A 14,400-nucleotide genomic window follows, 5' to 3' on the forward strand; every position below is an offset into this window, starting at 1 on the left:
AAGGCAAAACTTTTTGGGTTTGATACTAGGAAGGAGGGGAAATTGGGCTTTGTAGAAGGTCACTCCGTTTGGTTTCCCGATTTAGAGTCTGTCATGGCTTTTTACTGCTAGTTTTGTCTACTCAGTTGACTGCTAACCTTCTGTATCTGGCTGTAGTTTATATTTCTCAAAACCATATCTAGAACTCCCAGACAAAAACTTACTCCTGTATGCTTGAACTTGACATGTGATTTCATGGTTTACAGATTTCTTACAAACTGGAAGCGTTGGTGTTGTCTTAGATTCCTTCCTCACTTTCACCATCCTCTAATCTCCATTGACTTAATTCACTCTATCAGATCTATTTAGCCTATTGAAATAGTCATTTTAATTGGTTTCCTTGAACCTCTGTTAACCTATCTATTGGATTTTAAATTTTGATTGTAACTTACTTGTAGAAGTCGTAATTGATTCATATCTACCCTAGTTACTTTTGATAGTTTCTATTCTTTACTCATTCCCCAGTTTCCTCTTAGTTACTTTATGTGTGTAGGTTGTAATCTATATCTAGTAGTTCAGGTATCTTAAATCTTTAGGGATGTGATTCCTTAATTTATTTCTGTTGCCTCTTGCTCATGGTGGCTTATCTCATGTTCTGTCATTTTGTGGTGTGGGCTCTTATCTGAATGACAATATTTGGGAATCTTGAGCTTCCTGGCTTGAGGGAGCAATCCAGCAAAGAAGATGTGCATTCATTTTTGTCACATGCACTGTGGGTACCACCAACTTGGGACTGCTTAAATATTTTGTCTTGGCGTTTCCAAAGTCATGTAAGTAGCTTGGACTTTAGCTCTGTGTAAGAGGAGACCCCTGAAGCTAAGTCAGAATTGGCACCAAAAGTCAGGACTCTTGACTTCATTTTAGTGCTTCATTGTATTGCTGTTCATCAGTCTGAAAATTTATTTTTGTTCAGGATATATCTGGAATATGACATGCATACTTTTTTTGAAGTTTAGTGACAACACAAAGCGTGGGCCTCTCTGGTGGGTCAGACGGTAAAGAATCCGCCTGCAATGCATGAGACCTGGGTTCAATCCCTGGGTTGGGAAGATCCCCTGGAGGAGGACATGACAACCCACTCCAGTATTCTTGCCTGGAGAATCCCCATGGACAGAAGAGCCTGGCGGGCTACAGTCCATGGGGTCAATCTTAAATTTTACTAAGAAGGGATTGAAAATATTGTAGATAACTTCTGTTGTGGAATGGAAATCTGATCAAATGATACTTGCCCATGAATATAATTTTTATTAAGCATTGTATAATACTTCCATACATAAACTGTTTTCCTCAAAAATATTAACTTGTATGTTAAAAGGGACTTCCCTGGTGGCTAAGACGGTCAAGAATCTGCCTGCAGTGCAGGGGACACCAGTTGTATTCCTGGGTTGGGAAGATTCCCCCGGAGTAGGAAATGGCAATCCACTCCAGTATTCTTGCCTGGAGAATCCGATGGACAGAGGAGCCTGGCAGTCTATGGTCTATAGGGTTGCAAAGAATCTAACACGACTGAGTGATGTTTTCACTTCACTTCACTTCACTTGTATATTAAAAAAGCAACATAAGATGTTACTGTGGATATAAAGGAAGAGAAACGTGGTGTAATATTGGCATGTTTGGAATACAGACTATTTAGATTCAGCATGATGAGGTTACAGAGAGATTTTTTGACTTATGAAATCTGTTTTTACTAAGAATCTGTGATAAGGGCTTTCAGCTTCTTACAGTAATATTATAACTGTGTTTTACACTGAACAAAGCTCTTGTAGAATACTCTTGGTGCTTGTATATCTTAAAGGTGTATTCATTTAAGTTGTTCAGACATTATAGATTTTATACGGGAATTTTTATGTAATTAAGTGTTCCTGGGTTGAAAACTACCTTTGCCTCAACTCTTTATTTGCTCTTTACAAATGTGCTTTCTCATATGTTGCTTGGTGTACATCAGTGGGAAAAAAATGACTTTTAGTTTGTTCAGAGTTTAGTCTTGAATTTTTGTTACATTTTTCTTACTGGTTCTTTTGAGTCACCTCAGTGGACAGCTGAAGGACAGAGAATTTATAAGGTTAGGTTTTTTTGTCATTTGTTTTAAATGTTCTTTTAGTTTAAAGAAAATGGTGTCAGAGTCAAGAGTAACTAAAATACTGTGGTAGTAAGAAAAGAGATTTCAAAATTTTTACATTTACTTGAAATTCAATAGTTTACCTATCAAACTGCTTCCATTTTTCCTTGTAATATGTAAGCAACAATCTTTTTCGATTAACTAGTTCTCTTGAACTTTTTAAAACTAAAATCAAGGAGCAAGTGTATGAAATTTTAGTTTTCACATTATTTATTATATTAATATAAACAGATTGTTAAGCCTTTTGAGAAATTTACAAAATTTAAACTCAGTGATACAGCTCAATTTTTGTATGAACAACCTAAGTTATAGGAAGGCAAGTAAATAGAATCTTAAAACTATTTGATTAGCATTCATAATATATACTCAAATGAAACACAGGAGATATATATATCCATTCTGTAAACTTTGGGGGGAGAGGTTTGGGAGTAGGGCGGGCCAGGGATGGAAACTTTGGTCTGTTATTCTAGGGCAGGTTTCTTTAACCTGGGATCCATGCATATCTTTCAGGGAGTCTAGAAATGTTCTGAATGTACACTTTAGTGTATACTTTTTTGTTTGAGGAGGACTGGTATGTCATAAATTTCTTGAAAGATTTATGTCCAAATAAAAGATAAAGCGACTGGTTTGGGCTTGATTTCTTATGGTCCCATGGATGGCTCACTCTGGTTCACTTGACAGAGGCATCTGTACTGCCAATAGCTGTTAATTACATTAAAATTGTGTTCTATTAAGGTTTAAGATGTGATTAAGTTAAAAGGTCCTTAATATTACAAAGGGAATGTAATAATATGGAAGAAATTAGCATTGGTGACTTTTGCTGTCATCTCATAATCTGAGCCTCTGCTTGTCTCCATGTTTTTCTATTAATAACTCAACAAATGTACATTGAATTGCTACTATGGACTTAGATAGTATGGACTTTGATACCTGATTCCTATCATCTTGAGTTCAATTAATTCTGTCTCAACTTCTTCTCCTTCCCGTTTCTTTCACTTTTTTGTTGGCCACCCCCACCCCACTACCTCCTTTAAAAATCTTTCTGTCTTTCATCTTTTCCCTGTATTCCCCTGAATTTCATTCCCAGTTCCTTCTTGCCACCTTTCCCCCTGCTTTGCATTACTCTTCTACCTATGGGTATAATGTAAAACTGGAGCAAAGAATGAAGCAGGGAAAAGGCTAATAGAGGTTTGCCAAGAGAACGCACTGGTCATAGCAAACACCCTCTTCTAACAACACAAGAAAAGACTCTACACATAGACATCACCAGATGGTCAATACCAAAATAAGATTGATTATATTTTTTGCAGCCAAAGATGGAGAAGCTCTATACAGTTAGGAAAAACAAGACTGGGAGCTGACTGTGGCTCAGATCATGAACTCCCTGTTGCCAAATTCAGACTGAAATTGAAGAAAATAGGGAAAACCACTAGACCATGCAGGTATAACCTAACTGAAATCCCTTACGATTATACAGTGGAAGTGAGAAATAGATTTAAGGGACTAGATCTGATAGAGTTCCTGAAGAACTACGGACGGAGGTTCGTGACATTGTACAGGAGACAGGGATCAAGACCATCCCCAAGAAAAGGAAATGCCAAAAAGCAAAATGGCTGTCTGAGGAGGCCTTACAAATAGCTGTGAAAAGAAGAGAAGCGAAAAGCAAAGGAGAAAAGGAAAGATATACCCATTTGAATGCAGAGTTCCAAAGAATAGCAAGGAGAGATAAGAAAGCGTCAGTGATCAGTGCAAAGAAATAGAGGAAAACAATAGAATGGGAAAGACTAGAGAACTCTTCAAGAAAATGAGAGATAACAAGGGAACATTTCATGCAAAGATGGGCTCAATAAAGGACAGAAATGGTATGGACCTAACAGAAGCAGAAGATATTAAGAAGAGGGGGCAAAAATACACAGAAGAACTATACAAAAAAGATCTTCACGACCCAGATAATCACGATGGTGGGATCACTCACCTAGAGCCAGACATCATGGAATGTGAAGTCAAGTGGGCCTTAGAAAGCATCACTACGAACAAAGCTAGTGGAGGTGATGAAATTCCAGTTGAGCTATTTCAAATCCTAAAAGATGATGCTGTGAAAGTGCTGCACTCAATATGCCAGCAAATACGGAAAACTCAGCAGTGGCCACAGGACTGGAAAAGGTCAGTTTTCATTCCAATTCCAAAGAAAGGCAATGCCAAAGAATGCTCAAACTACTGCGCAATTGCACTCATCTCACATGCTACCAAAGTAATGCTCAAAATTCTCCAAGTAAGGCTTCCGCAATACGTGAATCATGAAGTTCCAGATGTTCAAGCTGGTTTTAGAAAAGGCAGAGGAACTAGAGATCAAATTGCCAACATCCTCTGGATCATCGAAAAAGCAAGAGAGTTCCAGAAAAACATCTATTTCTGCTTTATTGACTTTGACTGTGTGGATCACAATAAACTGTGGAAAATTCTTCAAGAGATGGGCATACCAGACCACCTGACCTGCCTCTTGAGAAACCTGTATGCAGGTGAGGAAGCAACAGTTAGAACTGGACATGGAGCAACAGACTGATTCCACATAGGAAAAGGAGTATGTCAAGGCTGTATATTGTCACCCTGCTTATTTAACTTATATGCAGAGTACATCATGTGAAACGCTGGGCTGGATGAAGCACAATCTGGAATCAAGATTGCCCGGAGAAATATCAATAACCTCAGATATGCAGATGACACCACTCTTACGGCAGAAAGTGAAGATTTAAAGAGCCTCTTGATGAAAGTGAAAGAGGAGAGTGGAAAAGTTGGCTTAAAACTCAACATTCAGAAAACTAGTATCATGGCATCCAGTCCCATCACTTCATGGCAGATAGATGGGGAAACAGTGGAAACAGTGAGAGACTTTGTTTTTTTGGGCTCCAGAATCTCTGCAGATGGTGACTGCAGCCACCATGAAATTAAAAGACGCTTACTCCTTGGAAAGCCATGACCAACCTAGACAGCATATTAAAAATCAAAGTCATTACTTTGCCAACAAAGGTCCGTCTAGTCTAAGTCTGTGGTTTTTCCAGTAGTCATGTATGGATGTCAGAGTTGGACCATAGAGAAAGCTGAGCACTGAAGAATTGATGCTTTTGAACTGTGGTGTTGGAGAAGACTCTGGAAAGTCCCTTGGACTGCAAGGAGATCCAACCAGTCCATCCTAAAGGAGATCAGTCCTGAGTGTTCATTGGAAGGACTAATGTTGAAGCTGAAACTGCAATATTTGGCCACCTGATGCGAAGAACTGACTAATTTGAAAAGACCCTGATATTGGGAAAGATTGAAGGTGGGAGGAGAAGGGGACGACAGAGGATGAGCTGGTTGGCATCACCTATTCAATGAACATGAGTTTGAGGAAACTTTGGGAGTTAGTGATGGACAGGGAGGCCTGGCGTGCTGCAGTCCATGGGGTCGCAAAGAGTCAGACACAACTGAGCGACTGAACTGAACTGAACTGTACTATATTAATCAGTACTGTAGTACTTATTCATTTTGCCATTTTAAAGCAAGGAGTTGAAAATTTTATGAGTTCCTCTTAAACTAACAGAATTCAAAGTATTAAGACAAGTGAGACTGCACCCATGATTATTGCACAGTTCTTTAATTTACATGTTCATCTTAAGAATCTATTATTTTACACAAGATATTTTGATCCTGCAAGTAAAATTATGATTTTGATTATTTAGTATTTAATTGAATATAATAGTCTCAGTATTTACAGTTTTAACAGCAATATTTTATTGATTTGACGCTTGCTAATTCAACCCATTCTGATGTTGTGTATTTTGTCCTAGCTTTTCTTATTATATGTAATATTGCCCTGAACATCTTTACATATGCTTTTCTTTGTACATGTCTTGGGATAAAGCATCAGGAATATTGGATTAAAGCAATGCAAACATTTTCTTGAATTTAAATTTGCCTTGGTGTTTTGGTTGGACTACTTCTAGATGCAGAAAGAGAGCTCAAATGAAGGGGCATTGAATTGTATGAAGGGAATCTCCTGAAAATTGAGAGACTGAAATCATGATTCTTCCAGCCTTATATGAGACCTAGAAAAGGGAGCTAGAAAAATCATCAGGAATTTGTGTTTCTTAGTTTCTGTGGTGTCATGGCCTCTCGTCTCTGAAGGTTTGCTGCTTTCTCTGCTTCATCATAGATTTTGTCTCCTAAGAAAGACCTAGGCTGAATGGACTGGAGCTTGCTATTCATCAAAGACCTTCTGACTTTGATTTGACACTTTTCCAGCATTTGGCTACTGCTCAGTGTCTTAGCCTCTTTTCTTTCCTCAGAGCAAAAATCTATAGAGTTCTAACTCATTGTTTTGTCCTTTTTCTCCCCTAACCTAACCCTCAGCCAAATTGAACAGGCTTTGTAGCCTGTGGATGGTAATATTAGACAAAATCCAAAAGTAAAACATCTTTTAATAATCTTTTATTCTAATAATTTTTGGTTGACCAGTGACACTTAGGCATAGTGAAATCTGTCTAATAAATAAAAAATTTTTGAATAGTTCATTAATTATTAGAGAAGAACAATTCTATATAAAGTTTCTTTTTAGTATTTTGTTAGCCTGTGATTCACTCTTCCCTTCATCTTGTTAAATCTTTCTCTTAGTAGTCGAGGGTTATATTAATATCATTTAAATTTTGCTTATTGACTAAATTATTGCAATAGGATGTGATTACCCATTTTGTTTTTGAAGTATAACTTTTTTGCAGTAAGAGGTACCTTGAAAAAAAATCAAGAGAAGCAACTTATTTGTAATTTATTTTAGTGCCAAATGGCATATCCTAACATTTTGATTTTTACTTTATTTCCATCTTCTTGATGGATCCCACCATATCATGAGGCAATGGTTAGCTGGAATGAAGGTGCTCATAGCTGAGTGAAGGAGTGAACTCCCTTTATTTTCTTTGCTGTTAAGAGTGTGTTAAGAATATCTAGGGTGTTGTTAATAGTTAATGCCTCTTTGTTTCCATATATAGCATATTCATGAACATTGTACAGTAAGAGAAAAACTAAATACTAATAGTATCAAAAGTGGATAGTTTGGAGAAAAATGAATGGCTACTTTTTTTCTGTCAGAATCTTTTCACATGCTTGAAAAATAGAAGGATATCTTACATTCCTAGTTACCAAAAAAATTTTTTTACAGTATATAGTATATTTGAACTGTTAAGTATATGATTTAAAAAACCTGTTTAGATTTGTAGGTCAGGTTAAATCTGAATACCTCTTGAAAGAACAGAGGTTTTGTGTGTTTAATTTTTATAAGACTGATCCAGGTTTTTGTTTTTTCTTTTTTTCCCCACATTTAGGTTTTATAGGATCACATTAACAAAAGCACCATGGAGTTTTATGAGTCAACATATTTTATTGTTCTTATTCCTTCAGTGGTTATTACAGTAATTTTCCTCTTCTTCTGGCTTTTCATGAAAGAAACATTATATGATGAAGTTCTTGCAAAACAGAAAAGAGAACAAAAGCTTATTCCCACCAAAACCGATAAAAAGAAGGCAGAAAAGAAAAAGAATAAAAAGAAAGAAATCCAAAATGGAAACCTCCATGAATCCGATTCTGAGAGTGTACCACGGGACTTTAAATTGTCTGATGCCTTGGCTGTAGAAGATGAGCAAGTTGTACCTGTTCCATTGAATGTGGTTGAAAGTCCAAGTAGTGTTAGAGAAAGAAAGAAGAAGGAAAAGAAACACAAGCCTGTACTAGAAGAGCAGGTCACCAAAGAAAGTGATGTATCAAAGATTCCATGCAAAAAAGTAGAACCTGTCCCAGTTACTAAACAACCCACTCCCCCCTCGGAAGCAGCTGCCTCAAAGAAGAAACCAGGGCAAAAGAAGTCTAAAAATGGAAGCGGTATTGTAATCTATTAAACTTTATTGCATGGTTATATTTGTTTTAATAACTTTAATAGAGTTTGAAGTTCAGATACTTTAAGTGTGCACACATGCTAAATACTGAGTTTGAAATCGAGATCATTATCCTTTTCACTATTTGTTTTCAGTAAATGTTGATAGAAAGAGTTAGTATTGATCATAAAACAGCATTTAAAGCTAAATTTCACATTACGCATATGGAAAAGGCTTTAAGTGGAAATATATAAAATGTGTTTTACTAAAACCACTAAAAGACCTATAAATATCAGTAGTTAGAAGCTTTCACATTTATTTCAACCAATGCTTTCTAATCAGTGTGATAAGAATTAAAGATGAAAAGAGAAATCAGGTATCATTTTCATCCTTGATTGATTTACTTTGCAAACATACATCTGTTTTGTGTTAGTCACTATATAGGTGCTAGGACTACAGAGATAAAGAGTGCATTTTCCAGGCAGTCAAACGCAAAAATGTAGACACAAGCTGAAATAGGTTATTATAATATAAAAAGTTTAGTATAATGGGCTAGATATGCCTCAGTCAGTATAGGAGTACTAAAGTGGGTCACTTAGAGCATGTAATACCTAAAATTAATCTGAAGTGTTGAATAAACATTATCTAGTTTTTCTTGGTGAATAGGGTGTTCTAAGGAGAAGGGTTAACAGATGCAAAGGAAAGGACGTGAGAAATGGTGTGCTGATAGGTGAAACTGAATTGTTTGCTCAGTGTGAAAGGACTTGTGTTTATCATTAAGTTGTTTTTGTATCTTGTGGAGTATTCAGTTATCATTATATTGGATTTTAAATATTTGCTTGCCAGCTATGTCAAGCATGGTACTAGAGAAATACGAGTAAAGGGGAGAGGAGGCAATAATGTGAGCCAATAATGAAATATGACTTAAGTAAGAAAAGTACAAAGTATAGAGGTAGTACAGAAGCCAAAACAATTAATACATATGGGACCTGTGGGTCAAAAGCTTTACAGAGGAGGCAGTGCCTGAACTGGGTCTTGCAAAATGAGTCAGTTCATCAAGGAAATAGTGTGATTTTATTCTCCATTGGCAGAAGATCATGCATAAAGAAATAAAGGTGCAAGAATGCAGTGTGGCGTTGTACCCTGAAGTGGGAGGTAGGGAATGGTAGGAAACAAAATTGAAAAGGTAATGGAATGGGTCGATTATGATGATTTTTGTGTACAGTGCTAAATAGTTGGGATGTTATAATTTGGCCGTTGTTGAGGATTTTTAAACGGGTTAGTTTCCATTGACAGATTTACATTAGAAAGGTATTTTTGGCAGAACTTGGGAAAAGAAGTTTCGTAGGGCAGTGTTTGATGTAGGCAGACTTGTTAAGAGAGTATTATTTTCCAAAGTTAAGCTGAAGGACTGAACTGTGGTAGTGACAGAAGAAGTAGAAAGGAGATTAGAGAGATCTGCAAAGCAAAAATGACATGGCTAACCTTATTGGATAGGATATGGCAGATAAAAAGGAGAAAGCAGGATTAAAGATGATTTCCAAGTTCTAAGTTAGGTCAGGGTTGGCAGACTGCAACCTGTGAGCCAGATCTGGCCTGTTTCACGTTTTTTATAGCTCATGAGCCAAGAATGGTTTTTATGTTTCAAATAGGTTAAAAATAAAAGAAGAGTAATATTGTGTTAAATGTGGAAATGATATGAAATTGAAACCTCTGTGTCATAAATCAAGTTTTTTTAAATGCAACAACACTCATGTGTTAACATCTGTTTGTGGCTGACTCTCATAATGCAACAGCAGGTGAATAGTTGTGATAAAGTCTAAATGGCCCACAAAACCTTTACTGTCTGTTCAGACCTTTATAGGAAAGACTAACCAACCTTTTCTTTGTAGATGTTGATAGCACTAAGAGGCAATACTGGGAAGTGAGTGGATGTGTATGGAGAGGAGAATGCATTCAGTTGTGTTTCTGATGCCTGTGGGGGCTATTCACATAGGGAGCAATTCAGGATGCAGTAGGAAATTTAGGTACAGAGGCATAAGGCTAGAATACAGATTCAGAAGCCTTAAGCATGAAGATAGTAGTTGATGTCATGGTTGTAGAGCAGATTATTCAAGGGAGGTATTTAAAATGAGAACACAACCCTGAAAAATACTAGATATAAGGTATTAAGTAGGAACAGCTTACAAAGAAGACTTCAAAGGAATATTCCAAGTGTAAGAAAAGAATTCTCATGGGAGCTGAATTTTATTTATTTTATTGTGGTAAAATAAGTATATAAAAAATTTTACCATTTTAACCATTTTTAAGTGTATAGTTCTGTGGCATTAAGTACACTCACATTCTTGAACAGTCATCACCACCAGCCATCTCAAGAACTTTTTGTCTTTCCCAACTAAAATTCTGTACCCATTAAGCACTAATTTCCCACTCTTCCCTCCCCCCAGTTCTTGGCAAGCAACATTCTATTTTCTGTATCTATGAATTTGACTGCTCTAGGTACTACATAGGAGGGAAATCATACAATGATTGTCCTTTTGTGACTGGCTTATTTCACTTAGCCTAATGGAGAGGAGAGAAATTTAAGGAGGTAGAGACCAATAGTTTGAAATGCTGAATAGAAGTTAAATAAGGATTAAGGGATATTATTGATAGAATCAGGCGTTTGGGACACTAGGGACCTGAGTAAAATTTTTATGGATATAGTGGAAGAGATAAAAATCAAGTTGCAATTAGTTGAGAAATGATTGGTAGAAAAGAAAGTACAGACTGTTCTTTTGTCAATATAAGAAGGAAATGGGTGTGGGAGGCTAGGGATTACAGTGGTGGGAAGGCTTTTATTTTTTAAGATAAGAGATTTGACAGTGCCTATAAGCTGAGTAGGGTTGGGAGTGGCTGAGAAATGGGATATAAAAGGAGCAAGTACTAGAAATCCTGATGAAGTTAAAGAACAGGTGTAGCAGAGCAATAAAGCTAGAATGATAAATGAGAGAATTGTATATCAGAGTTTAAAATTTTGGTGCTAAAGCATTCTGGGAAGTATTCATTAATAAATTTTTTTCTGATGTGTTCATTGTTTGCTACTATTATTTTTCATTTATTTTTAATAAAGATGATCAGGATAAAAAGGTGGAATCTCTTACGGCACCTTCAAAAAAGCAGGAATCATTACTTCTGCATCAAGAGACTAAACAAGAAAGTGGATCAGGAAAGAAGAAAGTTTCATCAAAGAAGCAAAAGACTGAAAATGGTGAAACATGTAGATACGTATTTTATAGCTACTAATTCTAGAGACGTCTACTAGGGCAAGGACCCTAGAGACCTCACATGCTCCTTAATTTTCAGCTTAATGTGTATATTAACAGCTTTAGTATTAATACAAGTCCAGGGTGCTTTGACAGATGGGCAAGGGTATAAGTTTGTGGTGAAAACCTTAATCTGAAATTTAAAAATGACAAAGCATTTATAAATATTCTCATTCTTAAGTGAGTTTTGAAAATAATGTAAATAGCAGGCAAGCTCTATAGAAGGAAAGTTTTCTTGAAATGTATTTTTAATATCATGTAAAGATCATACTTGAGAACACTATCTAGATTTATCATTACCCTGCATTCCTAATTATTAAATGTAATGTGTATATTTATATGAGAAACATCCAATTAAAACTGATGGAGCAATTTTTACTCTCAGTTGTCCTCAAGACGTCTTAGCTATGAAATTTATGTAGATCAGATAGTAATTTTTATAATATTGGGGTGTGATAGCAACCTGTGCTAGAAAATAATAAAATTGGAAAGGGAAAAGGTGAAATTCTGTTATTTGCACTAAAATTATGATATATCAAGCAATCAGGTATAGAAAAAATCACCCCAGTATTTGATAATATCAAGTATTTATTACAGATTTTAAATAAAAGAACTGTATGTGCCTCCAAGTTGTTTTTTTTTTTAAAGTAGGGATATAGAGAGATTTCCATATGGGTGTGGAAGTTTGTGTCTCTAACCAACAAATATCAGAACAGTATTTAAACTCTTACAGTTCTTCACATTAAAGCTAGAAACTAAGAAAGCTTCCTTCCTTCACTTTTAATGTTGTTTTGGAAGTTTTAACTAGTGTAATAAGATGTGCCATGTAAATCAGAGGCGTAACTATTAGAAATGAGAAGATATCTGCAAGAAACAATGGCTATTTTTGTATCTAGCAAGTAAAAATATCAGTTAAGAATTATCAGTTGGAATAAGAGGTCATTAAAGTACCAACATACATAGAAATTAATGATTTTCCTTGAGCACTAATTAAATGTGAATGGAGTCTAGTTGAATCAGAAGAAACATGAGATCGAACCAAAACATATAAGAATGTATAAGAAGAAATTTTCAGATATTATTAGAAGAGATGTGTGATACGCTTTAGATAACCTAAGTGATATGCTGTAAAATAATATTGAATGGATATTTCTTAATTAGAAGAGTGTTTTGACTTGCTAAAAAGGATAAATAGGAATTTAAAGCCAAATTGAGCTGGTAATAGAGATTTGAAAATAACTGCATTTATCATGAAACTTAATTGTGCTTACATGTTATTTTATTACTCCATTATAAAAAACCTTGCGTGATTATGATTTGTAACTTAAATTGCAGTTTTGGTAGATGAACCCCTTATTCATGCAACAACTTATATTCCTCTGATGGATAATGCTGATTCAAATCCTGTGGTGGATAAGAGAGAGGTTATTGATCTGGTTAAACCTGACCAAGTAGAAGTAATCCAGAAAACAGGGGCTAAAAAACTGAAGACTGAAACTGACAAAGGTAATATATACAGAGTGCAACAAGCTGTTGTATTGAAAAAACATATTTTTGAGTTCTTATGGAATGAGTGCATTTTCTCATAGAATCAGTGAATTCCAGAAGGCTAATAAAATCTTTGTGGTAAGAGATTTATTGGTAGTTTTCTAATCCAGTCCTCTCAGTTTTGTAGAGCTTGACATTGGACTTTGACTTGCCTAAGGTCTCATAGCTATTTTGTTGCCTGATAATCTTTTCCCTTTTATTGTCTCAGAGTTTTCTGTGTTAATTCACAGAAAACTATTATTATTATTTTGGCCCATATGGCTTGTGGGTTCTTAGTTCCCTGACCAGGGACTGAATCTAGACCCACGGCAGTGAAAGTGCTGAGTCATAACATCTGGACTGCCAGAGAACTCCCTATTATTATTTTTTTAATAGGTTTTTTTTTTTGAGAGCAGTTTCAAGTTCATAGCAAAATTGAGTGGAAAGTACAGAGTTCCCATATACCCCTTGTTCCCATACATGCCCACAACTGCCTTTTTAAACTTACGATATAGCTGAACTATTAGAAGCTCTGGGCTCCTTTTGGTCTAACAGGTGGCTGTTGCTTTTATGGAAACACAGGTGTTGTCTAACATAAGAGCCCTAGGGGAACTGAAGTGAGATATTTGGGGCATGGATTTTTAAAATGTCAAGATTGCTGTTATATAGTTGATTTTTGCAAAATAAGACTTTTTGTCAATTGTCTCTTATTTTTTTGTCTGTAAAATTTGGCTCATATGTTGTGAGTATTACAGTTAAATAAGAATATTTGTGAACATATTTAGTATAGATACTAGCATATACTAGACATTGGAATGCTTTTTTTTTCTGTGGCACTTTAATACTCTGCAGTTTGGATGCAAACCTCTGTATTATGTATGTCTCTGTGTGTGCGTGTGTGCTCAGTCGCATCTGACTCTGCAAACCCATAGACTGTAGCCTGCCAGGCTCCTCTGTCTGTGGAATTTTCCAGGCAAGAATACTGGAACAGGTTGCCATTTCCTACTCCAGGGGATCTTCTTGACTCAGGGATCAAACCCGAGTCCCTTTTGTCTCCTGCATTGGCAGGTGGATTCTTTACCACTGCACCTGGGAAGCTCATATACATAATATATATGGTAAACAACAAGATTCTACTGTTTAGTTCAGGAAACTATATTCAGTATCCCATGATAAACCATAATGGAAAAGAATCTAGAAAGGAATCTGTATAACTGAATCACTTTGCTGTATGGCAGAAATTAATATAACATTGTAAATTATATACTTCAATTAAACATAGATATTCTTCAGTTTGAGCAAATTTTTAGTCAGTTATTCCATATTAAAGATGATAAACAGTTTTTTTCTCTCTTAACTAGAGCATTTATTGTTGTTTGATCTGTAATGTAAGTCTATTTTCTCTTGGTTATTGACTTTCTGGGTCAAGAATTCTTGGTTCTTTTTTTTTTAATATAAATTTATTTTAATTGGAGGCTAATTACTTTATAATATTGTATTGGTTTTGCAAGAA

The 14,400-nt window shown here is 35.7% G+C and overlaps 1 protein-coding gene across 50 annotated transcripts in view; it reads left to right on the forward strand.

Moving 5' to 3' along the window:
• The window catches only part of KTN1 (kinectin 1), a 108,056-nt gene that overhangs the window by 22,157 nt on the left and 71,499 nt on the right, over positions 1–14,400 (forward strand). For all 50 annotated transcript variants that reach the window (XM_081509522.1, XM_081509515.1, XM_081509533.1 and 47 more), the window contains 3 exons: positions 7,510–8,062; positions 11,168–11,305; positions 12,696–12,866. In XM_081509522.1, the coding sequence (XP_081365648.1) occupies positions 7,540–8,062; positions 11,168–11,305; positions 12,696–12,866 (832 nt within the window). In that variant the 5' untranslated portion in view covers positions 7,510–7,539. The remainder of the gene's footprint in view (positions 1–7,509; positions 8,063–11,167; positions 11,306–12,695; positions 12,867–14,400) is intronic.

The sequence above is a fragment of the Giraffa tippelskirchi genome, chromosome 7, assembly GCF_054371585.1.
Source record: "Giraffa tippelskirchi isolate mGirTip1 chromosome 7, T2T-mGirTip1v1.2.pri, whole genome shotgun sequence".
NCBI classification, from domain to species: Eukaryota; Metazoa; Chordata; class Mammalia; order Artiodactyla; family Giraffidae; genus Giraffa; species Giraffa tippelskirchi.